Here is a 25,401-nt window from a genome sequence, read left to right as displayed (position 1 = left end):
GCAACGATTGGCAATGATTTGATCGTGGCAATGTGTTCGTTGCAACTGTCTCTGGGCAATGACATGTTCATGTCAACGATCTGTTGGTACTGGAGCTGTTCATCACAATGATGGCAAGGATATGTTTATGGCAGTAATGTGTTCATGACAATGGGCTAATATGGCAGTGATCTGTTCATAGCAATGATCTATCCGTGGTAGTGATCTGTTACGGTAATGAGCTGTTAAAGGAAGTGATCTGTTCGATGATTTGTTATGGTAATTATCTGTTCATTACAGTGATTTGTTCGTGACGGTAATTTGTTCATGGCAATGATCTGTTCATGGCAACGATCTGTTGGCCATGGTCTGTTCATGGCAGTGTGATGTTCATGGCAACGATCTGTTGGCCATGGTCTGTTCATGGCAGTGGTCCGTTCACCCATGAGAGAGGACTGATATTGTGTCAGTGATTGTCACCGGATGAGACGAGACGACAGTCGGCTGACAAACTGTGAGAGAAACAGGAGTGAGAAACATTTCAGTCTGCCTGACTGTTTAGAGTTTGCTCCCTTTTTTTTAAAAAGTTACGAATGTTTTGTTTTTCAGTATAATTCTTCTCATCAAAACAAGAATATTATAAATGAGTAGCAGTTATCGTGAGTCAGTACAACAATAGAATGGTGGGTCTAAAAATATTATGTTTTAACGATCAATATACGAAGACACCCTGCAAAGTGACCTGCCGCCGCATATTCCTTTTTTTTTTCTTCTTTTTTTTTTATTTAAAATTTTTACCATAGTTTCAGCAAAACTTTGTGGACATAATGATCCAGTTTACATGGCACTCAGGATCTCAGATATAGCCTGTTGGATTTTTTTTTTTTAAGTTATCTCTAAATGTACATGTACAGCCAAATACATAAGCATTGTTGTAATAACACTGCTGTCGTTGTTGTGTTTTTCTTCTTCTTTTTTTTTTTCTTTTTTTTTTTTTTTTTGTTGTTGTTGTTGTTCAGATAACTAACACTTAACTAACATAAATGTTATCCTTTTTCATTTCATATTATAAACTTTACATCACAAAGTATTTATAACTTCTTGATATTTGCTTTTCCCGTTTCGTTATCTCATTTCTTTTCATATCAATGATTTATACAAACCTTGGGTAGGATCTTAAGGTCTCACCAGCGCGTTGGGTTCATGCGAAGATGGGGCACCTGTTCCCTTTCTTTTCTTTTCTTTTTTTTAAAGCAGATATAGCGTAATGTATATGAATCAGCCTGCACACTTTGATACCTCTTCGAAACTGAAACCCTGACACTTTTCAGAAAGTTAACACCACCAATTTTCATCACAGGATTATTATTATTATTATTATTATTATTATTATTATTATTATTATCATTATGTAGCTCTGAATCTTGTGCAGATCCACGAGCTACTTCATCTGCACCCTGTGTTCAGCTTTCAGTTCAGAACGCGTATTGTTTTGAATGACTAAAAACCATTTGTTGTTTTGCTGGTTTCGTTTACAAAAGGGGAATTCAGCTGCTGTCCAAAGATACCATTTGTCGCCGTGATGTGCGTGTCACCTGTGTTACTTACGATACCATTTGTTGCTGTGGTGTTTTGTCCCCTGTTTCGTGTGATACCATTTGTTGTGGTGGTGTGTGTTCCCTGTTTTTTGTGATACCATTTGTTGCTGTGGTGTGTGTCACCTGTTTCTAACGACTCCTTTAGTTGCCGTGGTGTGTGTCACGTGTTTCTTGTGATACCATTTGTTGCGGTGGTGTGTGTCCCCTGTTTCTTGTGATACCATTTGTTGCGGTGGTGTGTGTCACGTGTTTCTTGTGATACCATTTGTTGTGGTAGTGTGTGTCACGTGTTTCTTGTGATACCATTTGTTGCCGTGGTGTGTGTCCCGTGTTTCTTGTGATACCATTTGTTGCCGTGGTGTGTGTCACGTGTTTCTTGTGATACCATTTGTTGCCGTGGTGTGTGTCACGTGTTTCTTGTGATACCATTTGTTGTTCTGGTGTGTGTCACGTGTTTCTTGTGATACCATTTGTTGCCGTGGTGTGTGTCACGTGTTTCTTGTGATACCATTTGTTACCGTGGTGTGTGTCCCGTCTTTCTTGTGATACCATTTGTTGCCGTGGTGTGTGTCCCGTGTTTCTTGTGATACCATTTGTTGCCGTGGTGTGTGTCCCGTGTTTCTTGTGATACCATTTGTTGCCGTGGTGTGTGTCCCGTGTTTCTTGTGATACCATTTCTTGTTGTGGTACGTGTGTGTCCCGTGTTTCTTGTGATACCATTTGTTGCCGTGGTGTGTGTAACATGTTTCTTGTGATACCATTTGTTTCCGTGGTGTGTGTGTCCCGTGTTTCTTGTGATACCATTTGTTACTGTGGTGTGTGTCTCCTGTTTCTTGTGATACCATTTGTTGCCGTGGTGTGTGTCACGTGTTTCTTGTGATACCATTTGTTGCCATGGTGTGTGTCCCGTGTTTCTTGTGTGTGTGTCACGTGTTTCTTGTGATCCCATTTGTTACTGTGGTGTGTGTCACGTGTTTCTTGTGATACCATTTGTTGTTCTGGTGTGTGTCACGTGTTTCTTGTGATACCATTTGTTGTTGTGGTGTGTGTCCCGTGTTTCTTGTGTGTGTGTTACGTGTTTCTTGTGATACCATTTGTTGCCGTGGTGTGTGTCACGTGTTTCTTGTGATCCCATTTGTTACTGTGGTGTGTGTCACGTGTTTCTTGTGATACCATTTGTTGCCGTGGTGTGTGTCACGTGTTTCTTGTGATACCATTTGTTGCCGTGGTGTGTGTCACGTGTTTCTTGTGTGTGTGTCCCGTGTTTCTTGTGATACCATTTGTTGCCGTGGTGTGTGTCTCCTGTTTCTTGTGATACCATTTGTTGCCGTGGTGTGTGTCTCCTGTTTCTTGTGATACCATTTGTTGCCGTGGTGTGTGTCCCGTGTTTCTTGTGATACCATTTGTTGCCGTGGTGTGTGTCCCGTGTTTCTTGTGATACCATTTGTTGCTGTGGTACGTGTGTGTCCCGTGTTTCTTGTGATCCCATTTGTTGCCGTGGTGTGTGTCTCCTGTTTCTTGTGATACCATTTGTTGTTGTGGTGTGTGTCACGTGTTTCTTGTGATACCATTTGTTGCCGTGGTGTGTGTCCCGTGTTTCTTGTGATACCATTTGTTGCCGTGGTGTGTGTCCCGTGTTTCTTGTGATACCATTTGTTGCTGTGGTACGTGTGTGTCACGTGTTTCTTGTGATACCATTTCTTGCTGTGGTGTGCATCACGTGTTTCTTGTGATACCATTTGTTGTTGTGGTGTGTGTCACGTGTTTCTTGTGATACCATTTGTTACTGTGGTGTGCGTCACGTGTTTCTTGTGATACCATTTGTTGCTGTGGTGTGCGTCACGTGTTTCTTGTGATACCATTTGTTGCTGTGGTGTGCATCACGTGTTTCTTGTGATACCATTTGTTGTTGTGGTGTGTGTCACGTGTTTCTTGTGATACCATTTGTTACTGTGGTGTGCGTCACGTGTTTCTTGTGATACCATTTGTTGTTGTGGTGTGTGTCCCGTGTTTCTTGTGATACCATTTGTTACTGTGGTACGTGTGTGTCCCGTGTTTCTTGTGATCCCATTTGTTGCTGTGGTGTGTGTCCCGTGTTTCTTGTGATACCATTTGTTACTGTGGTGTGCGTCACGTGTTTCTTGTGATACCATTTGTTGTTCTGGTGTGTGTCCCGTGTTTCTTGTGATACCATTTGTTGTTCTGGTGTGTGTCACGTGTTTCTTGTGATACCATTTGTTGTTGTGGTGTGTGTCACGTGTTTCTTGTGATACCATTTGTTGCCGTGGTGTGTGTCTCGTGTTTCTTGTGATACCATTTGTTGCCGTGGTGTGTGTCACGTGTTTCTTGTGATACCATTTCTTGTTGTGGTACGTGTGTGTCCCGTGTTTCTTGTGATCCCATTTGTTACTGTGGTGTGTGTCACGTGTTTCTTGTGATACCATTTGTTGCCGTGGTGTGTGTCACGTGTTTCTTGTGATACCATTTGTTGCCGTGGTGTGTGTCACGTGTTTCTTGTGATACCATTTGTTACTGTTGTGTGTGTCACGTGTTTCTTGTGATCCCATTTGTTACTGTGGTGTGTGTCACGTGTTTCTTGTGATACCATTTGTTGCCGTGGTGTGTGTCACGTGTTTCTTGTGATACCATTTGTTGTTCTGGTATGTGTCCCGTGTTTCTTTCAAACACACCATTGTCGTTTCACAGCGTGTCACCTTTGTTCCTTTCCCTCGTTTCCCGGCCCCTTGCTAGGTACGTAAACTTATCCAGGTAATAATTGTTTGTGACCTTCCTTGCAAGGATTTGTTTTCCTTTGTTTTGGTAAAATGTGTCGTTAAGTTTGTGTTATGAATTGTGCAGGCTGGAGTTGTTTATAATGTACATAACCAACACATTTCTTGTATCTTATTTTTCCTTTTTTTTTTTTTTTTTTTTGTTTGTTTGTTTTTTTGTGTTTTTGTTTCTAGGTTGTCCATTGACCTAAGTTAGTGTTGTATGAATGAAAGACAAGTCCAGATTTTTTTCTTTGGCTTTTACAGATGTGTATAGAATAATAATGCTGACACATATAAAGACAAAACCTCTTTCATGTACAAAACAAATCTGAGATGTTCTTGAAAAATGAAAGCTAAAGAAATATGTTGAGAAGCATTTGGTTTGTGCTTGAAAATAGGCTTGCCCCTTTAAAGAACAGTTTAGTCATGTGTTGACTAAAGTTGGTGTCTTCATGTTTCATTAACAGAATCCCCTTGTATCCTCCCTTTACAGCCCCTCCCCCGCGCCCCTCCATTTCTCCCTGTAATGTTTGCGTTAACTGTTATTTCATTTTTCTCCCTAGGATGAGAAAGCTCAGCTTTGATGTTCTCCTGCCAAGACTTACGTATTGTTCTCCAAGCTGTGATTCAAATTAAAAATAGAGATCAATGTTAATTCTGTGTGTGTGTGTATGTGTTCATGTATGCGTGGTTGTAAGTGGTTGTGTGCCTGCAATATGAGTGTGTGTATGTGAGAGAGAGACAGCATGTGCGTACGTGTGTGTGTGTGTATGCATTATTTAAGTGTGTGTGTGTGTGTGTTTGCGCTTGTGCGCTTATGTGTTTGCATATGTGCGTGTGTGTGTTAGCATGCATACGTGTGTTTGTGTATGAGTGCATTATGTGAGTGTGTGTGTACATGTGTGTGTGTGTGTGTTATGCAAGTGTGTGTGTGTGTGTGTGTGTGTGCACGCTCGTGCGCATGCATACATACACAGATGTACATACATGCATGTACATACATGTGTAAATAACCTGCAAATGATTTGTTTTAAACACAAACACATGTCCTAACCACTCTTTTATTTCAGTTTGCACACAATGTATTTCATTCAGTTCAAGTGATGAAGTATTTACTCTGTTCATCATTTAAAAAAAACAAAAACGGACGGGTGTGTGTGTGGGAACGTCATTCTGAAAGTTATTTAACACCCTTTAAAAATTGTCATCCAACACACACACACACACACACACACACACACACAATATAACTGCACACACAACTTATCAAAATAATAATGTTATAAAAATTAGTCTTATGATTTCATTACACTGATTATTCTTTCCATTGACCTGAGATCAATAGAAGCAGACTAAAAGGAAGAAAAAAAAGAAGCAAAAATTATCAAATAAGAAAACAGCAAAAAGACAATGACAGACTGAACACTGAAGAAAAAACGCACACAAAAATCTGTGACTGAAAACATTTTGTCCACAGTTGCTGGAATGTCTCTCAGTACTCTCAGAATGGTTAAAACGCAGAGGCCTCTGACCTATCACAATGACTTCATAAGATACGCACAAAGGACAAAGCTTCTTAAATACTACCCTTTTCCCTTCATAACGTCATCACAGCTTTATTATAAGGCCAATGCTCTGTACACGAAGACTGCTTTGTTAAATGTTCATTCAGATTTGACATTGAAAGAGTAAACATGAACACTGATGGCCGACAACAGATTTTGTAAAGACTGATCAATCTTTAAGGTGGAATGTCTCTCACAACAACAGTGCCATATCACTGTAAGTTCGAATATACAAGAAAGACACCACCCATATGAATCAATATCCTGTTTAAGAATTTTTTCAAAAGGTCTATTACTTTATGTTAAAAACATTCACATTTCAGGTTAAAAAAAAAAATCAAAGCTGGGTCATCTGAGATGATATAAAAACTCGGAAATGACTGTTCACAACTTCCTACAATTTGAAAGCAAAGTTTTTTTTCCCTTTTATGAAATCTTTTCTAAATATAAGTAGACAAGAGCTGAGAAACAAAACAGTGTGTGGGTGTGTGGGTGCATGCATGAGCATGTGCAACTTTTTAACTTTAGCAACACCACACTATTAGAAAAAAAGCCTTTCATGAATTAAAAAAAAAAAGGAGAGAGAGAGACAGAAGAAGAAGAAAATACATAATACTAATTTTCTTTTAAAAACAAAGCTGTTATATCATTTTGAAAATGAAAATGATAAATCACATTCAGAGATTCAGATCACAATACCACATCAAGTCAAACAGCTCCATACCTCTCTCCACACACACACACTCACTACATTTTTTCTGGGTGTGCGATGTAAAACATGACAAAGATTAGGGGGACAAAAGCAGATGGGCAGAGTAAAAGAGAAAGAAAATAAAGAGAGAGTCCAGATATTTTTTTCTAAAAAAAAAAAGAAAAGAAAAAAGGGGGAGACAGAAAGGAACAGAACAACCTCCAAACAAGAAAGAGGAAAAAACAAAACAGACAGAAAAAAAAAATGCAATGTCTTCAAAAACCACAAATCCCAAACACTTTCCTTTCCCTTTCTTGCAAACGACACCACCACACCGCACTCACAAATCTATACACATATATCACATAAGAATCTGAATATTCAAATTCAAAGATCTATCACCCAAGAATCTGAATATGTGAATTCACATATCTATCGCCCGAGTGTCTGAATATGTAAATTCACAAATCTATCACCCATGGATCCCAATATGTAAATTTACATACACCACACAATAACCTGAATTTGTCTGTTCACATATCTATCACCCAACAACATGAATATGTAAATTCACACATCTATCACCCAACAACCTAAATATGTAAATTCACACATCCAACACCCCAACGACCTGAACATGTAAATTCACACATCTATCACCCAAGGATCTGACGATGTGTGATAGTTTCACTGCCAGATTGTTGTTGGCGGACTGCACTGGCTCCCAGTCCATCAAGACATGACCACCACCTCTGCCACAGGCATGCTGATGACCCCCGTGATGAGTGGAACACTTTTGCCTTGTTTCAGCACAAACACCTGGGAAACAGGGATAGTGAGCAGTGAAAGCTAGGATCAGCAAGACAGTGTGTGTGTGTGTACGCGTGCGTGTGTGTGTGTGTGGTGTGTGCGTGTGTGTTTGTTATTGTTGCAACAAAGTGCATCATCAAACCAAGTGTACTAGGTAGTTACATGAAAGCATTTACCATTTCTTTTCAAAGACACTTCAGTTAACTCAAGGAGGTGTCACAGCATTCGGACAAATCCATATACACTGCACCACATCTGCTAAGCAGATGTCAAACCAGCAGCGTAACCCAACGTGCTTGGTCAGGCCTTGAAATGGGGCGCAGGGGAGGGGGAGGCGGAGGGGTGGGGGGACCTGGGGGGAGGAGGGGGGAGAGATAAGAGATACATAAACAAATAAGTAATAAATCATGAAATTAATGAATAAATAAACTAAAACAAAAGAGGCAAGGACTTCAAGACTCACTTGTGATACACTTAAAAAAAAAAATCTAATTGTTACTTGGGCAAATAAACATATTGAAAGCCCTGTACACTGAGAGTAAAACACACAAGCTTTTTATGTATTGAGTACAATTTCAAAGTGTAATGTTTAAGATGAGAAAGATCAGTTTAAAGCAAATTAAGTCCCCTAGCATTACTTACAGAGTAATTTCCCTTTATTACTATTTGCACCAAAAACGTTTGCAAAATAAATAAAACTTCCATGCTTAGCAAAAGAAGTTCCTGTTTGAACAAAAAATGATAATAATGACTACTCTTGTTGTTGTGTCAGAATATCAGATCAAAGTGCCATGTTTAGAGAATACAAAAAATATAAATATAACAGTAAACGCAGTTTGCATATAATTAGGCTTCTTTTTTGTTTTTGTTTTTTTGTGCCCATCCCAGAGGTGCAATATTGTTTTAAACAAGATGACTGGAAAGAACTGAATTTTTCCTATTTTTATGCCTAATTTGGTGTTAACTGACAAAATATTTCAAGAGAAAATGTCAATGTTAAAGTTTACCACGGACACACAGTCACACACACACACACACACAGACAACCGAACACCGGGTTAAAACATAGACTCACTTTGTTTACACAAGTGAGTCAATAAATGCGTAAATAAATCCACAAAAAAGAATAAAATAAATATAAGTAAGCAAATAAATAAAGAAATGAAATTATTTCTGTAAAAAAAAAAAAAAAAAAAAAAAAAAAAAAGAAAGAAAGAAAAATGGACAACAAACAACAAGATAAGAGTCAGTCACAAACCTTGACATTGTCAGACACCCCTTTGTCGTTCTTGCAGTCAACAAAGGTGTCAAACACATAGTTCAGACCTGGCACCAACATTGGAACCTGCGAAAAAACCCAGAAAGGACGATTCAGACCCAAACCGTGTAAATGATTAACCCCTTGACTGCTACTGATGATCATGCTCATCAGCGAAACGCTGTTACCTCACTGAGGTATGACTGAACTGACAGCTAACAGGTCAGAGTGTCAGTAACCATTCTTTATTTGGAACTTCCTTTCGGGACTGCATCGCTTTACACTTCTGTATCATGGCACACACTGATCTCATTCCATCCGAGTTCAGCTGTCAGGGGGTTAATGATTAGGCAATTCTGCCTGTGTCAAGTTGTGATGTGGGGAGCTGGCCATGTTGGGATGGCAGAGGGGGAGGGGGTAATATGCAGCAGAGAGATAAACAGTGGCAGAGATAGAGAACTAAAGACACAGTGACAGAGGGCCAAGGCAGAAACAAAGCAAGTTGGGGAGAAAGACACTGACAGACAGGCAGGCAGATTCACACACACGTGCGCACACACACACACACACGCACACACGCACGCACACACACACACACACACACACACACCATCCTATCTACAGTACCATTTTGCAAACAAAATACATTCTTTTACACACATACACACAACACACACACACACACAAACACAAATACACACACACACACACAACATCCTACATACAGGATTATTATACAAAAAGAATACATCATCCTGGACACATAAACACAGATACTTACACCCACCAATCCACACACACTTCACCACCCACTGGCACCCACCCACACACACACACCACACACACTCCCACTTGCAGGAATATTTTTGCAGAAAGAGTACAGCCTGTCATCATACTCACACACACACACACACACACACACTCACACACATATGCACACACACACACACACACACACACACACACACACACAGAGAACACAACACAACAAAACACACACACACAACACAACACAACACAACACACCACACTCCCACCTGCAGGAACTTTTTGCGGAAGGCGTACAGCCTGTCGTCGTACTCAAAGGTGATGATGAGGTTGGTGGAGGCCTGGGTCAGAGAGGTGTTCTGCAGGTTGACCGTCAGCTTGAAGGTTGGCCCGATGCCTTGCACCTGCAACACAGGAGGAAGGTGGCCAGATGGATAAGACACCTATGAGATACCAGTGAGGGTCTGGGCTCAAATCCTAGTCTCCCCACACAGACATTCCCACCCCCTTTTTCCCAAGTCTGACTCGAAAATTAAACTGAGTGTATAGTCATTTGGATGGGACGATAAACTGAGGTCCTGTGTGCAGCATGCATTTGGCGCACTGGAAAAGAACCCATGGCAAAATGAGGGTTATCCTCTTGCAAATTCTGTAGAAGAAATCCACTGTGACGGACACACAAATATAATGCATGCACTCAAGGCCTGACTAGTACATTGGGTTATGCTGCTGGTCAGACATCTGCCTAGTGTATTTGGTTTAGCATATATGGATTTGTCCGAATGCAGTGACGCCTCCTTGATAAACTGAACTGAAACTGTCACATGGCACATACACGTTGTTTTGCAGTTTCAGTTTTTTAGTTTCCATTTCAAGGAGGTGCCAAAGAAAGTGTGTGGACTTGGTTGGATTTTTAAATAATATATTCTTCGAATATTAGCTACACAACATAGAGATCTACACATTGAAAGGGAATCAGGTTGCAACTGCTTGCACTGGCCAATCTCAGCAGTTAAATATCATGCCAGGGTTATTTTTGTGGTTGCTGCAATCGCTTGTGCTGGCCAAATTCAACAGTTAACTATGAAACAAGACCCAAACCCTTTCAAGTGTTTGTAGGAACAATCAGGAACATTTTCAATTTGGTAGGAACACTCAGACTCTGAGCAACATCAGTTTGTTCCTTCCTTGCATGCCATAGCTTCATCCACCAGGCACAGATGCTATTTGACCGAGACGCAACTTGATTTAGCCACGTTCTCTCTTGTTCAGGCAAACGGTTAAGCTGATTGGTCCACTCAATGATGTTTCTTTATAAACAAGCACGTGATTAGCTGAGCATTATCATGTGAGACCACCATTAGTAGTGACTGCCCTGGCCTCGTGATCAACAGGTCTAGAGCATCTGGATGAAGTTACAACAGGAAAGCATGTGACCATGTTATGTAGTCAAAAATGAACCTGTTGGAACAATTCTGATGTTGGCATAACAAACTGTGATCGTGCATAACAAAATACAGCAAAATCGTAACAGAAGGCATCTCTGCACTACCCACCTGTGCGGACAGTTTGAGGGGCTCAGTGGGGTCGGAGGAGATGGGGTTCATGCTGTTGTCCAGGGCCTTGGCGTACTCCCTGGCCACGTTCAGACGCAGCAGGTACAGGTCACGCTGAAACGTTCTGTGCATGCCTGAAACGATGCAAGTCATCATCAAAGTAGAACCGCAGCCCGGTGGTAATGTGCCTGACTAGGAAATGAGCCACACAACAGGTTCTGAATCCTGTACCAGGCACTTGATTTTTACCCGCCCCTCCGTTAGACTTTGAATGGCGTTCTGGGTGATAGTCATTTGGATGAGACGATAAACCGAGGTGGCCTTGCCTGCAGCATATGTTCAGCACTTGTAAAATAAAAAACCCAAAAAATACCACCCACACCAACAAAAGAGTTGTTTCTGGCAAAATTGTGTATAAAAATCCACAGAAAAAAAGAAAAAAGGTTGTACTGCACTCTCCCCAGGAACAGTAGCCTAAATTTCACATATATAGAAATCTACCAAAACCACAAATGTAATACAATATAATACAATACAATACAACAATAATGAAGGGTATCCATATGGAGCAGCACTTCACATGCAGTGTTAGCTCTCTTGTGCTGCAAAATAACAAAACACGTACCGGTAAGTAAATAGTTATATGAAAAAGAGAACAGAAAAACTGAAATACTTATTCTCAACAACCCTTCACATACCCACAATGCATTTCGTTTGTATAAAGAGGTGGCAGGTGGTTGTAACATTATCATACATGCACACACACAAAAGTTAATGAATGTGAAAAAAGAGGTGTCAACTTTTTTCTTTTCAAGTTTTTGCTTTTAAAAGGAAATGACCTTGAACATTAAGGTGACCAAAAAAAAAATGTTGCCCATCAAAACAAGACTAAAATGAAAACTCTAATTTAAACCCCAGAAAAAAAGTTTTTCCCTCACAAATTTTCTGCGCTCTTGAACACAAAATATCTGTTGGGAGAAACAAAACAGTATCTGGGCTGGGTTACGTCATAGCAGTGCTAAGTTTTGCTTGGTGTAAAGAATTTTCCTAAATCGATGTTAATTCTACTGACTGAGGAAAATTGTGAACAATAAGCAAATTTAGTGCTGTGAAGACTGCAAACGCATCCCATCCCTGAAGAATAAGACCTTCTTTTTTTTATTATTGCAATGCTAATGCTTCTTTCACAAATACACTTCTTGTATCCTGACAGAGGAACTCACCTACTGTATTCTCCCACTCGCAGCTTTATTCCAAAGTCAACTGAAAATGCACTGCTGATGCTTCTTTCGCAAATACACTTCTTGTGTCTTGACAGAGGGATGCTTCTTTAACAAATACACTTCTTGTGTCTTGACAGAGGGATGCTTCTTTCACAAACATGCTTTTCGTGTCCAAAACAGAGGGGACTGACTCACCCACTGCGTTCTCCCGCTCGCGCAGTGTCTGGTCCACGAAGAGCTTGGTCTTTTTGGGCACGTTGAGTTTGACGTTCTGGGCAGCTGGAGGCCCCGCGGACAGATCCTTCTCCTCAAACTTGGCGCTGCGCTTCAGGATCTTGACAAACAGGCTGCCAGCTGGGTCGGTGAAAACAGCAAGGCACAGTTCTATTGATGTATAACACAGGGATGGAATAGGAAAGAAAGAAAGAAAAGATGAAGAAGGCGGGAGAGATGGAAGAGGAGGAGAAGGAAGAGGGACAACAGGAATAGGAACAAGAGGAAAAGGAGGAGGAAGAAGAGGAGGAAGGGGCACAGGAGGAACAGGAGGAAGAAGAGGAGGAAGAAGCACAGGAGGACAGCGAAAATTAAGGAGGACGAAAATCTGACAGCCATTAGCAGCCAGTGGCCACCACAGCATTATGAACATGGAACTGAAGGCCTGCATGTGTAACACCATATAGTGACTGATTTTTTTTTTTTTTTTTTTTTTTTTTTTGTCAAATAAGAATGATAACACATCTTGACTGAAAGAGAAAAACATAATCCTGGAATCATTGATGACTAGCAAATCAACTGGTTATTGATTTGGAAAAAAAAAGAAAGAAAGAAAAGGAAAGGCAGCAAATTTTACAGTTTACCAAATGAACATAGACTTGAAAATAACGCACGCACGCAAACACACACATCCAACACAACCCATCCACCCGTTGCAAACAAACACACCCACACTACTACACCCCACTCCCATTCCCCTCCTCCTCCCCCCCCCCACCGTCCCCCTCTCACCACCACCCTACACACACACACTCACATTTGGTGCTCATGACTAGCGTCCCCTCTTCACGGGCGAAGCGACCAAAGCGAAGCCCGGTGATGACATCCTCTGTGTGGATGATGTCCACCAGGAACTTCTCCTTGTACAGCTGCACCTGACGGTTGCTCAGGGCAACAGCCACAGCCTTGAACCCTTTGGGCTTGTAATCGATGGCTTCCAGGGTCATGATGGTGGCCGGCATCTTCACTGTCCACAGTTTCTTGCCCTGAGTGGTGGAGAAGATGAACGAGACATGCTGAGACGTATGAAAACTGGAGGCTAACGGCAACAATATGTCTAGCTCGGGACTGAATTTGAGAAAAAATTCTGAAGCAGTCCTCTTCTTCTTCTTCCCATCACATGCAAACCCATCCACACACACTCAACCAGCCATCCACCCACACTCACACATGCAAACATACACCCCCATCCCCAATCCATACACACGCTGCACACATAGACAGGCTTCAGTCACCTTGGCGGCGAAACAGTGCAGCATATGGGTCCATGGTATCCCCACACACCCACACCCACCAACCTACATCCATACCACCCCACATGCTTCAGAAGCAGAGGCCTCGCTGCATACATGCCTACCCTGAAATCTTAACTCTCTCCATACGAACGGCGAAAGAGACGACGTTAACAGCGTTTCACCCCAATTACCATCATCGAAATATTGCAAGCGGAAGGCTCTTATACTGAAGACGTGAATGTTGACAAAAGAATACCACAATTCTGACGACGGAAGCTAAAGGTTGGGTCATTCAGACACCCACTGGACATCCGAGGGGTCTGTGTAGAGGAGAAGAGAGGACTGGCCGTACTGAGTGAGTTAACACCAGGAAAAAGACGGCATAAAAATCAGGAACAAACTGAAATTTTCAAGCATTTTCAGAAAAACACTATTGTCTTCTTCTTTTTCAATACAACATGACAACAAGCATCATGGTCTGGTGGAGAATTTTCACTTGCAAAGACTGCATAAAACAAAATTTTCCCTTTTATTTCCCTGTAAAGCTGGTACCATTCATGATACTCTTTCTTGAAGATTTGGCAGTATCATTTTTTTTTTCCTTATTTGCAAGAGTTCTCTCCATCTTCCTCTTTAGTCATACACATTCGCTTGTGACAGCTGGACAATCTTTTCAGTTGAAAGCGCTTCTCTTAACTTAGGTTCTTCCATAGCCAATAACGGACTTATGCGTATGCACACACTGATTCACAACTTTACACCCATAATGAAAGACGACCCCCCCCACTTGTTTCTTTCTTGTTTCTGCGACTGTAACATCCAGAACCGTCATTGGATTTTACGTGTTTCTGTACCGAATGTGGCTGTTCCAGAATGGTGTGCAAGAATGACCCATTCACCCACCCATGTCCACCCCATCCATACACACTGACACACACTGACTACACAGGCAGACAACAAAGTCATGCCTTGGAGGTGAAGGAGTACAACATCTAGTCTATGGTGCCCATGTAAATGTTCTTGATGATGTGCCCCGATATACACACCCACACATAAGGTATTTGTGTGCGTGTTTCGGGAGGGGCCTGGGTATGTACATTTGTTGGTTGAGGGTTGGGCCTTGGTGTCTGTGAGACTGCAAACTGTGGCATGTGCACTGTGCTTCTGTGTGCATATATGTCCGTATATGTTTGTGTGCACGCATTTGCACACTGGTGTCATGGTGTCAGTGTGTGTGCATGTGCGGGTGCATGCAGTTCTTTTTAGTTTTTGTTTTTAAACACGCACCTAGGGTAGGCTCTCAAGGCATGATTAGTGCATTGGGTCAGGGCATCTGCATTTCTTTTTACATTATTTTTTTTACAGCAGATGTGGTGTAGTGTATATGGGTCAGTCTGCATGCTCTGACACCTAGAAAACCAAACAAACTAGAACACATCTACATCCCTCCCCCCCCACCCCCCCATCACCGCTCCTCCCACCACACACACACTACACACAGACAGAGAGGCCGGCCTCCAGTCACACCTTTGAAGTGAAGCAGTGTAACATCTGGTCCATGGTGCCCACATAGATGTTCTTGTTGATGCGCTCCATGCCCACTGGCTGCGACTTGAGCTCAATGCAGTGCTTCACCACGCCTTCCGACGTCCCTCTGCCCACATCCACATGTATACACAAACTTCTTCCCTACCTGATCTGCAATGTGTGTGTGTGTGTGTGTCTGTGTGTGTGTGTCTGTGTGTCTGTGTGGTGCATGTATGTGAGGGTGGGTACACATGTGTACACTTTAAAAAGAGACATGAATACACTATACCCTTTAAAGGCAACATGCATACATTTCAAAGGGGGCGTGCACACACTCCACACTTTAAAGGGGACATGAACACACTTCACACTTTAAAAGGGGATATGCACACCCTGCACACTTTAAGGAGGACATGCACACAATTCACACCCTTCATAAGGGACATGCACACACTTCACACTTCCAAAGGGATACACACACACTTTGCACTTTAAAGGGGACATGCATGCACACACTTCACACTTTAAACGGGACATGCAGACATTCATATTTTAACTCGTTCAACCCCACAGCTCAATGACTGCTACAACTCCCTTGGACCAGTACTACTGATACTGATACTGCAGAAAAAAAAAAATAGAGTGGTTCAGTAGAACTGTGAAAATCAATGGAGTGTTGATTTTAATCAGTCAAACAAAGCTTTGTTTCCATGCTTCCAGAATCCGTAATTGCATCAGCTTAGAATGCCATCTGTACCAATCAATACTAACAAAATTAGAATAGTGTGCCAGTGTCAGAATACCCGTACCCGGTCCACAGGGGAAGTAATCATGGTATATGTTAACTCATATCTGGAGAAGAATGAGTTAAGGTTAACTCACTCGGGACAACAAGTTTTCTCCCTTGCTTTTCCCCACAGACGGCCCATTTGTAAGGGTTTGGAAAAAAAATTACAAAATATAAAAAAATACTGGTCAGTGACTTTGTCAGCATGTGTGCGAGACGGGCCACACATGGCAGGCTGGCCAATCATACCATTCGATTGTGGAGTGACCCAGAATAACGCACTCTGCTTGGCTAATCACAAAATCACGTGTACAGCGCGTGACTGATTTTTATTTCTTGAAAATGCTATTCCATTCTGTTGTCTGAAACCGAATACATTTTATGTAAGAATGCATGAGCATTCCTTCGTCCGGAGAGAGTTAAGGCAAGAACACATATTACCTCTTCAGAGTGTAGACACACCCGTTGCGGCAGGAGGTCACAATGCGGTACTCCACGTCAAACAAACCATTCACGCTGAGGAACACTGGAACGCTTGGCAGCTCCATCTGATGGACAGATCATTTGACACACAAAGTTGGATGGCAGAGCGGAAGACAGAAGCAGACAGAGACAAGAGACGGAGAGAAAAAAGACAGATCCAGACAGGCAGTAAGACAGGGGAGGGTATTTGCTGGCATGTATCAGAGATCTTTAAAATAAAATAAAATAAATTTTAAAGAGAGAAAAAAAAAAAGGAAAAGAAACAAAAACACTCATATAAGAGGGCATCAGGGTTGGGAGATGGCAGGGGAATAGGGGGTTATTCTCTTTTTACTTTGTGCAAACAATAATGATGGAAGCACACAAACACAAGCATGCCCATGCACGCATGCACATACACAGACACATGCGCAACACACACACACAAACACACACACACGCATGCACACATACATGCACACACACATGCACACACACACTCCCACACAAAGCAAGCTTAGTTCTAAACGCCTTTACACTGCCTCATCCACTCACCGTGGCCAGCACAGTGAAGGCTTCAGGGTCCAGGATGTAGATGGCCTTGTTTTCTGTGCCCAGCACCAAACAGCTGATGGCATCGTCATCCGCCATTGACTTCTTCAGAGTGGCCAGGCATGTGATCACCGTCTGTCACAAAAACAACAATTGGGTGTTCTGATAAATCACTGGAGCTCCTCCATGCCTGCATGCCTGACAGACTCTTTCAGAGAGGAAACATGATTATTAGGGGCTTTCGGGTGACTATTATGGACTGATCACCGTCTGCCACAAAAACAACAATCGGGTGTTCTGATATGTCACTGGAGCTTCTCCATGCCTGCATGGCTGACAGACTCTTTCGTGATTATTAGGAGCTGCTGAATGATTATCATGGGCTGTTGGGTGACTATTAGCGGCTGTCTGATGATTATTAGGAGCTGCTGAATGATTATCATGGGCTGTTGGGTGACTACCGTAAAGTTCAGTTTATAAGCCACGACTTTTTCTCCCAGCTTCAACCTCTGTGACTTAAACAATGATGTGGCTTATTTGAAGATTTTAACAATCCCAGGAGTGTCACGTTCTCGTCTATTCTTAGCTGCCCTTCAACTCACCAAAATCATGAATTCTGTCCATGAATTTTTGGATGAGCTTCAGGTTAGTGTGCTAACTGTTCACATTTTAAAAATCAAATCCGTACACATTAAAGCCTTCAGATCAGCAATCAGTTCTGCTCTGCTCAAGCGCACACCTTCAACATGCCGAAAACACGATGTAATGCCTATGATGCAGCCTTCAAATTGAAGACGATCAACCTAGCAGACGACAGTGCAAGCAACAAATCAGCAGCGACCTCCACCTTGCGTTCATGTTCATCAAGTGAAAGTGATGCTGAAGTCAGTGACAAGATGGCGGAGGAAGCTGTGACACTGAATAAATGTGACTATCCCTAAATTATGGATCTTATTTTCGTTGTGTTTTGTGTGTGTGTGTGTGTGTGTGTCACTAGCAGTATTTTCACTTGCTTTTCTTTGTGTTGTTTCCGCTTTTGTTTATTTCATAACCTACAGTATTGAAAGCTTTTCTGTAGTATCGGTATGTGTTCCGGTACCGGTAATAAGTGCGGCTTATAAACCAGTGCAGCTTGTGTGTGTATGAAGTTGGGGCTGTCTGACGATTATTAGAGGCTGTCAGCTGATTATCAGGGGCTGTCTGATGATTATCAGGGGCTGTTGGGTGACAATTAGTGGCTGTCAGCTGATTATTAGGAGCTGTCTGATGATTATTAGAGGCTAGCCGTTTGATGATTATTAGGGGCTAGCTGTCTGATGAATTATTGGGCGCTGTCAGCTGATTATTAGGGGCTTGCTGTCTGATGATTATTGAGGGCTAGCCGTCTGATGACTATTAGGAGCTGTCTGATGATTATTAGAGGCTAGCTGTTTGATGATTATTAGAGGCTAGCTGTCTGATGATTATTGAGGGCTAGCCATCTGATGATTATTAGGAGCTGTCTGATGATTATTAGGAGCTGTCTGATGATTATTAGGCGCTGTCGAATGATTATTAGGGGCTAGCTGTCTGATGATTATTAGGGACTAGCTGTCTGATAATTATTAGGGACTAGCTGTCTGATGATTATTAGAGGCTAGCTGTTTGATGATTATTAGGGGCTAGCTGTCTGATGATTATTAGAGGCTAGCTGTTTGATGATTATTAGAGGCTAGCTGTCTGATGATTATTAGAGGCTAGCTGTTTGATGATTATTAGGGGCTAGCTGTCTGATGAATTATTGGGCGCTGTCAGCTGATTATTAGGGACTAGCTGTCTGATGATCATTAGGGACTAGCTGTCTGATTATTATTAGGGGCTGTCTGATGATTATTAGGAGCTTTCTGATGATTATTAGGAGCTTTCTGATGATTATTAGGGACTAGCCGTTTGATGATTATTAGGGGCTGTCTGATGATTATTAGGAGCTGTCTGATGATTATTAGGGACTAGCTGTCTGATGATTATTAGGGGCTTTCTGATGATTATTAGGGACTAGCTGTCTGATGATTATTAGGAGCTGTCTGATGATTATTAGGAGCTTTCTGATGATTATTAGGGACTAGCTGTCTGATGATTATTAGGGGCTGTCTGATGATTATTAGGAGCTTTCTGATGATTATTAGGGGCTGTCTGATGATTATTAGGAGCTTTCTGATGATTATTAGGGGCTGTCTGATGATTATTAGGAGCTTTCTGATGATTATTAGGGGCTAGCTGTCTGATGATTATTAGGGGCTAGCTGTCTGATGATTATTAGGGGTTGCTAAAATGATTATCTTTGACACTGTTATCCTTTACTCTTGACATCTTCTCACCTGGCGTTTGAGAGGGGTGGCCTTGTGGACCTGGACGAAGGCATCCAAATCGCTGAGGTCCACTTGCAGCATGCGCAGGGACCGCACTGTCAGCACAGCACCTTCCATCCTGTGGGGGTACATGTACACACTGAATGTATGTGCGTGATTTCAGGCACTCACAGATGACAAGGCACACACACACACACACACACACACACACACACACACACACGCACACACATGCTCACACACACACACACATATTACACATGCACACGTATGCAAACACATACGCATACACACAGCCATGAACACCAACATACATACCAAACTCATAACGACAACAAGGACTCTTTTACAGCAGTGCCATGCATTTACCACAGAAAATATAGTGAATTTGGAAACAGATGTAGGCAAATGTCCACTCACCTCAGACTTTCCAGGGTGTCTCTCATCACAGATACATTTACTTGGTCCTGGAACAGAGAAACAAAACAAATAAAACGATCATAATCTATTTTCTTTCTTTTTCTTTATTTCCTCCCTTTGAAAATTAAAAAAAAAACTATAATAAAAATGAAAAAAAAACCCCTGATAATAATGATAGTAACAGTATCAGTGTCAACAACAGTCAATGTTCCTATTCTGACTGCTCTTGTACTTCAACTGATGCTTGCTCTCTGTCTATACTCTGTACCTGTCTGTCTGTGTCTAATCACTTTCTCTTCCTCCTCTTTCTTCTTCCTCTTCTTTTCTTCCAAAATTTCAATGCATGTGAACACTTATATAAGTATTTTTGTAACTGGATTTTTTTTTTAATCATTTTTGGCTTACGGCTCCCCGCTGAAGGGGAATGTGAACAAATAATAATCATAATATCAGTTATGAAGATTTTTTTTTTCAGCCCCAACTTCTGCACCATTTCAGTGGCATTACTCCCATGCCACTCACTCCGAGTCCACCATACACAGCCATACACAACCACTGAAGAAGGCAAAAACAATAGACCCCAGCTGTGCTCACCATCTTGGCTTGGTCCCACAGGTCCTGTTCCACAGGGTGGATGTCCAGGGGAGGCAGGGTGAACTTGAAGTAAGGACGCAGGTTCTTGTACACATAGATGTAGGGGCCAGAGGCCACAGCAATTGCTGAAAACACAAACCTTTATTGTTTTGTTGTTGTTTTTTATCTTGTATTTTACTCTTTGTCACGACAGATTTATCTGTGTGAAACTCAGGCTGCTCTCCCCAGGGAAGAGCATGTTCATACAGTGCAGTGCCACCCTTTTTTTCTTTTTTCTTTTTTTCCCCTTCTTTTCTTTTTTTTTTTTTCTTTTTTTTTTGCTTGCAAGTGTATTTGTTTTCCTATCAAAACGGATTTTTCTACACAATTTTGCCAGGGATAACCCTTTTGTTGCTGTGGGTCCTATTACACGCACTAAGTGCATGCTACTTATGGGACCTCAGTTTATCATCTCATCCCAATGACTAGCATCCAGTCCACCACTTGGCTTGTGGAGGGGGATAAAATAATGGCAAGTGTGAGATTCGATCCTGTGTGCTAAGATTCACTTCCTAGGCAGAAGCAATACCAATAGGCCATCACTCCAAATGTGATACTGAAAACTCAGGCCTGAATTTATATAATGCCAGTGCCAGAGGGTAAAAATATGTGGAACTGCACTGTAGTGGATACACATTTTCTCCAACACTTCAAACCAGAGGATTTTGTTGCAAAAAGAAAGTAATGTACTAATACAATAATTCAATCGAATGCAATGCAATACAGTACAATAATAGCAAAAGTCTAGAACTGAATCAACTACAAGCAGCCACAATAAACATAAAACCCATTTTTCATAAACAAATTTCAAAAGAAATAAGAGAATATCTGCAGCAGTATAGAAACAATGTTGATTCTCAGTAAGTCTGAGGCCTGCCTAGCCACACAGAGTCAACCATAGAAACCACAGCATTAAAGATCTTCGTCCTAATGAAGTCAGTCTCCACAATACTGCTAACTTAATCACAGCCATCAGGGGCATTCCATGAAACAAACAATTAGAGACATTTGTCATTATTTCAGTCTTCTTGGCACAGGTGTTCATAATGATACTGCTTATATTCTGTCAAGCTGGTTTTCAAGATCTGTTTTTGTTTTTCCCTCTGTAGCATGCCAGCCAGCTTGTCCATGTCATCAACGAACTATAGGCCGTGGTCAGGATGATGATATGGATACTTATATAGCATCTGTCATCGATCGAAGACCAAGCTCTAAGTGCTTTACAAACATGGAGTTATTTGCACAACAGGCTGCCTACCTGGGTTGTGCCAACTGACAGCTGCCATTGGGTGCTCACCATTTGTTTCCTGTGTCATTCAATCAGGTTTCATTCACACACACATATACTCATACAGACATGTAACATTATATGTGTATGAACATTTTGTTCATTTACTGCACCATCTAAGCAGCCATACTCCGTTTTCCGGGGACTGCATTCTGGGTAAGTTCTTGTTTCCATAACCCACCAAACACTGACATGGATTACAGGATCTTTAAAGTGTGTATCTGGTCTTCTGCATGCATACACACATGAAGGGGGTTCAGGCACTAGCAGGTCTGCACAAATGTTGACCTGGGAGATCAGAAAAATCTCCACACTTTACTGACCAGGCACTGTTACTGAGATTCAAACCAGGGACCCTCAGACTGAAAGTCCAACGCTTTAGCCACTTGGCTGTTGCACCTGTCATGGTCCTTGCTCCTGTGCAAACTGTTCTAACATGGCCTTCCACATTATCAGAAACAGACAAAAAAGGTGCCTGCTAAATGATAAGGCAAATGCAATCAAACCAATAATTCAGAGGACATACCTGGTGTTCTTGGTTCCAGCGTGTCCATATAAAAAGTCACAACACCAGTGGGTAAATCGATGATGGTGTGTTCACTCATCAGATTTGTGTCTGTTCAAGAGGGGGGAAGGGGAAGTATGTCATAGATTATGACTTCAACAAGCTGTTTAACAACAGACTACAAACATAAGCAACTGATTACAAACATAATGTGTATCACTTCAGTATTTGTGCTTTTAAAGAATTGGGAAATATATTATCTTTTATCTGTAAGAATATTTCAAAGCTTTATCAACCTCATCTCTCCCCTCACAGCAAATGGGGCACCATTTCCATGGTGATTTCTGGCAAAAGCATTCACACACACACACACACACACTAATTTTGTTTATATGATATACTCAGATGCAGTTCTAACATAAGCAGATAATACAAGTAACACTGACTATAACTGGCTAAAACAATCTGTATCCTACTCTTAAGAGTTAAAATGCACGCACACACACATACATTGTATAGAGTATAATATAGAAATATACAAAAATATGTTTCTATATCTGTATATATAGATACAACTATATCTATCTATTCAGTTAACCTATTATGTATATCTATAACACAGAGAGAGAGAGGGGGGGGGGGGGGGGGGGGGGGGGGGTTTGGGATGACTTGAACAGTCTCTTTATCATGTCCCGAGAGAAACAGATACTTAAAGTGTTGGTCAAAGACGCATCCATGTCAGAGAAACAGAGAGAGAAACAGACAGAGACAGAGGTGTGTGTGTGTGTGTGTGTGGGGGGGGGGGGGGTATGTATTTGATAATATACAAAATAACATATTTTACAGTCTATATCATGCCTATAAACGTGAGTTTTTTTTGACACATATGTATGTTGTATCTATAACAAACTTGAAAGGATTTGAAGTCATTTAATTCACAATATATACAATGCCAATTTTACCACAAAAAAGAAATACATTTTTATGAAGAAATGCAGATCATTCATCACTCACTTTTGTAGACTTTAAGTTTCATATCATAGCTTCCAGTGCCCAGGTCAGCAACGATCAGTTTGTAGTCCCCATCAGCTTGGATGTCAGACAGTGTCATACACTGTGTGAAGGTGTATAGTGATGCCACACGGTCATTGTAGGCATCAAGCCACTTGTCACTCACCTCACTGAAATGAAATTACAAGAAATAAGGTTCATGAGGGAAATTAGTGCATCTCATGCACTGATGCAGGGTCTGTTAAAATGGTTCTCACTGGCTGTCAGTATCATACTAAGACGTTAATCTTTTCTTCTTCTTTTTTATCTTTTTTCTTTTTCTTTTTTTTATTTTACATAATACATTCTTTAATTCATCTTCTCTTATCCACCCATTCCACAAATCCTGCATCAATCTATCAACATCTCTCTTTTGTTGTCATTATACAGGGTTACGAGCATTTTTAAATGGACAAGAAATGAAGAAAGAAAAGTGTCACGGAAACATGCAACAGACAATACTGGCAATGACATGATGTTTCTTGAGACAATATGGACATTATACAAGCCATGTGACAGATGTCTTCAGTCTTTTTAAAGAAACATTTAAAATATTACTATATTAGGATTTTTAGCTTTTCTTTTTCTTTTTTTAACTATGCAACCCTTTCTTCATGCAAGTGAGTCACATTTATGGATATTGAACATGCATGACAATCTAAGATTACAATGACAGTAACAATACCAAATTGTAGGCTATATAATCTGCAAAACGAGCAAGACAAGGGGGTGGACACATATCATTTGACAACTTGCACAGCTCACCGCGAGCACTTGAAGATGAAAAGTTATGGCCCCATGAGACACATAACCCCAAGAAGACATGTCTTGAAGACATGAACAGAACTCAATCAAAACTGTCACCATTTTGCTCACGGCACACCCCATATGTGAAGACGCACATCACGTGGGCAAAAGAAAAAGACCCCGGTACATGAAATAACCATTTGAATTGTTTCTACAGGTAAGGAAAACTTTGTGTTCTCTCTCTCTCTCTCTCCCTCCCCCTTTCTCTCCCCACCCTCTCCCCATTCCCTCCCTATTCTTCTTCTTCTTTCTTTGAACATCCACCATCATCATTTGGATGGTTCTGATGTGTACAGAACTAGGGTGTTTCCACTAGCCAGGTTGTTTTGTAGAACTGACAGTTTGGGATTGGGGGTGGGGTAGGGTGGTGGTGGTAGAGGAGGCGGGGTATCGGAAGGGGAGGTGGGAGGTTGGGTGTGCTGGTAGGTCAGATTCGGGACTTGAAGCACTCCACCCTCTCTCCCTCCTCAAGCCCCGCTCCTCACCCACCACACCCCATCTCAAACTAAGAAGTTTGAATGAAAAACCTAACACCGATAGCTCCCTGTGGATTGCTGGCACTGAAGCTGCGGCAGGGAGGTGGGCAAAAAGAGACTTTTGAGAGAAGAAAGGAAGCAGACACTTGTTTTCGAAAACTGATGGGGCGCATTTTACATCGGGATACCGTTTGCATAATTGGCAACACAAACAGTTTCTGAACAACAGATAAAAATGATATCCAAACTAGTTAAGCCACCAACTCATGCACAAACCCAAGTTACAAAAAGGTGGTCAACATTTTTCGGCATCTAATCGATTTTTTAAAAATTCACAGTATACCTGGGCTGTTCTTCTGATGCCGGCATCGTTTTCTGTGGTTGTGATCACACGCTTTTCAAACTCGTGAATCTACTAATACAAACAGACAACAGAAATCACTGTCTAATTCAATGTGTGTACGCTGTCAATTCGGTTGCCGACGAAAACATTTCAGTGCCATATTGAAAATTAAAAAATGGAACTTCCGGTTTGAAGAACCGAACAGTCAACCGAACAGTAAAACAAAATACATAACCAAAAACTTAAATTTGGAAAAATATGGGTACCTTGGAGAGTAGAATCTACAGCAAATTTTTAGTGAGTAATTGGATCATAGTTCAAAATCGTACCTTGTTCCGTTTTGGGGACGTCTAGACTTTTATAACGACAGGGCGGGTAACTCGAAGATATATTTTTGTGTGTGTTGATTTTTATTTTGTCTTTTATTTGTGTGCGTGTGTTCTTTTTGGTTATTTTTTGTTTTACATTTTGTT

The 25,401-nt window shown here is 41.4% G+C and overlaps 1 protein-coding gene across 1 annotated transcript; it reads right to left on the bottom strand.

Annotated features, from left to right (window-relative positions):
- Window positions 1–5,407: 5,407 nt before the first annotated feature.
- Window positions 5,408–25,074, bottom strand: LOC143295874 (BBSome complex member BBS1-like). Its single transcript, XM_076607537.1, has 15 exons — window positions 24,929–25,074; window positions 23,267–23,433; window positions 22,274–22,363; window positions 20,421–20,545; window positions 19,827–19,873; window positions 19,416–19,524; window positions 17,062–17,193; window positions 16,486–16,592; window positions 15,258–15,384; window positions 13,253–13,481; window positions 12,418–12,576; window positions 11,000–11,133; window positions 9,713–9,847; window positions 8,676–8,762; window positions 5,408–7,426 (listed from the first exon to the last, which is right to left on the bottom strand). The coding sequence occupies exons 1-15, from the start codon at window positions 24,952–24,954 to the stop codon at window positions 7,340–7,342; spliced, it is 1,761 nt and encodes a 586-aa protein (XP_076463652.1). The 5' UTR covers window positions 24,955–25,074; the 3' UTR covers window positions 5,408–7,339.
- Between the last annotated feature and the right edge of the window lie 327 nt (window positions 25,075–25,401).

This window comes from Babylonia areolata, chromosome 21 (assembly GCF_041734735.1).
Source record: "Babylonia areolata isolate BAREFJ2019XMU chromosome 21, ASM4173473v1, whole genome shotgun sequence".
NCBI classification, from domain to species: Eukaryota; Metazoa; Mollusca; class Gastropoda; order Neogastropoda; family Buccinidae; genus Babylonia; species Babylonia areolata.
Note: the sequence above shows the minus strand (reverse complement) of the source record. Positions and strands in the feature narration are given on the sequence as shown.

What these genes read in the sequence shown, in the direction of transcription:
- LOC143295874 (XM_076607537.1), bottom strand. Translation starts at nt 24,954, where the DNA reads ATGCCGGCATCAGAAGAACAGCCCAG. An exon ending in TGTGGGACCAAGCCAAGATG is followed by an intron (nt 19,874 to 20,420) that starts GTGAGCACAGCT and finishes TCTCTGTTCCAG; the next exon opens with GACCAAGTAAATGTATCTGT. An exon ending in TCCGCAAAAAGTTCCTGCAG is followed by an intron (nt 8,763 to 9,712) that starts GTGGGAGTGTGG and finishes GTTTTTTCGCAG; the next exon opens with GTTCCAATGTTGGTGCCAGG.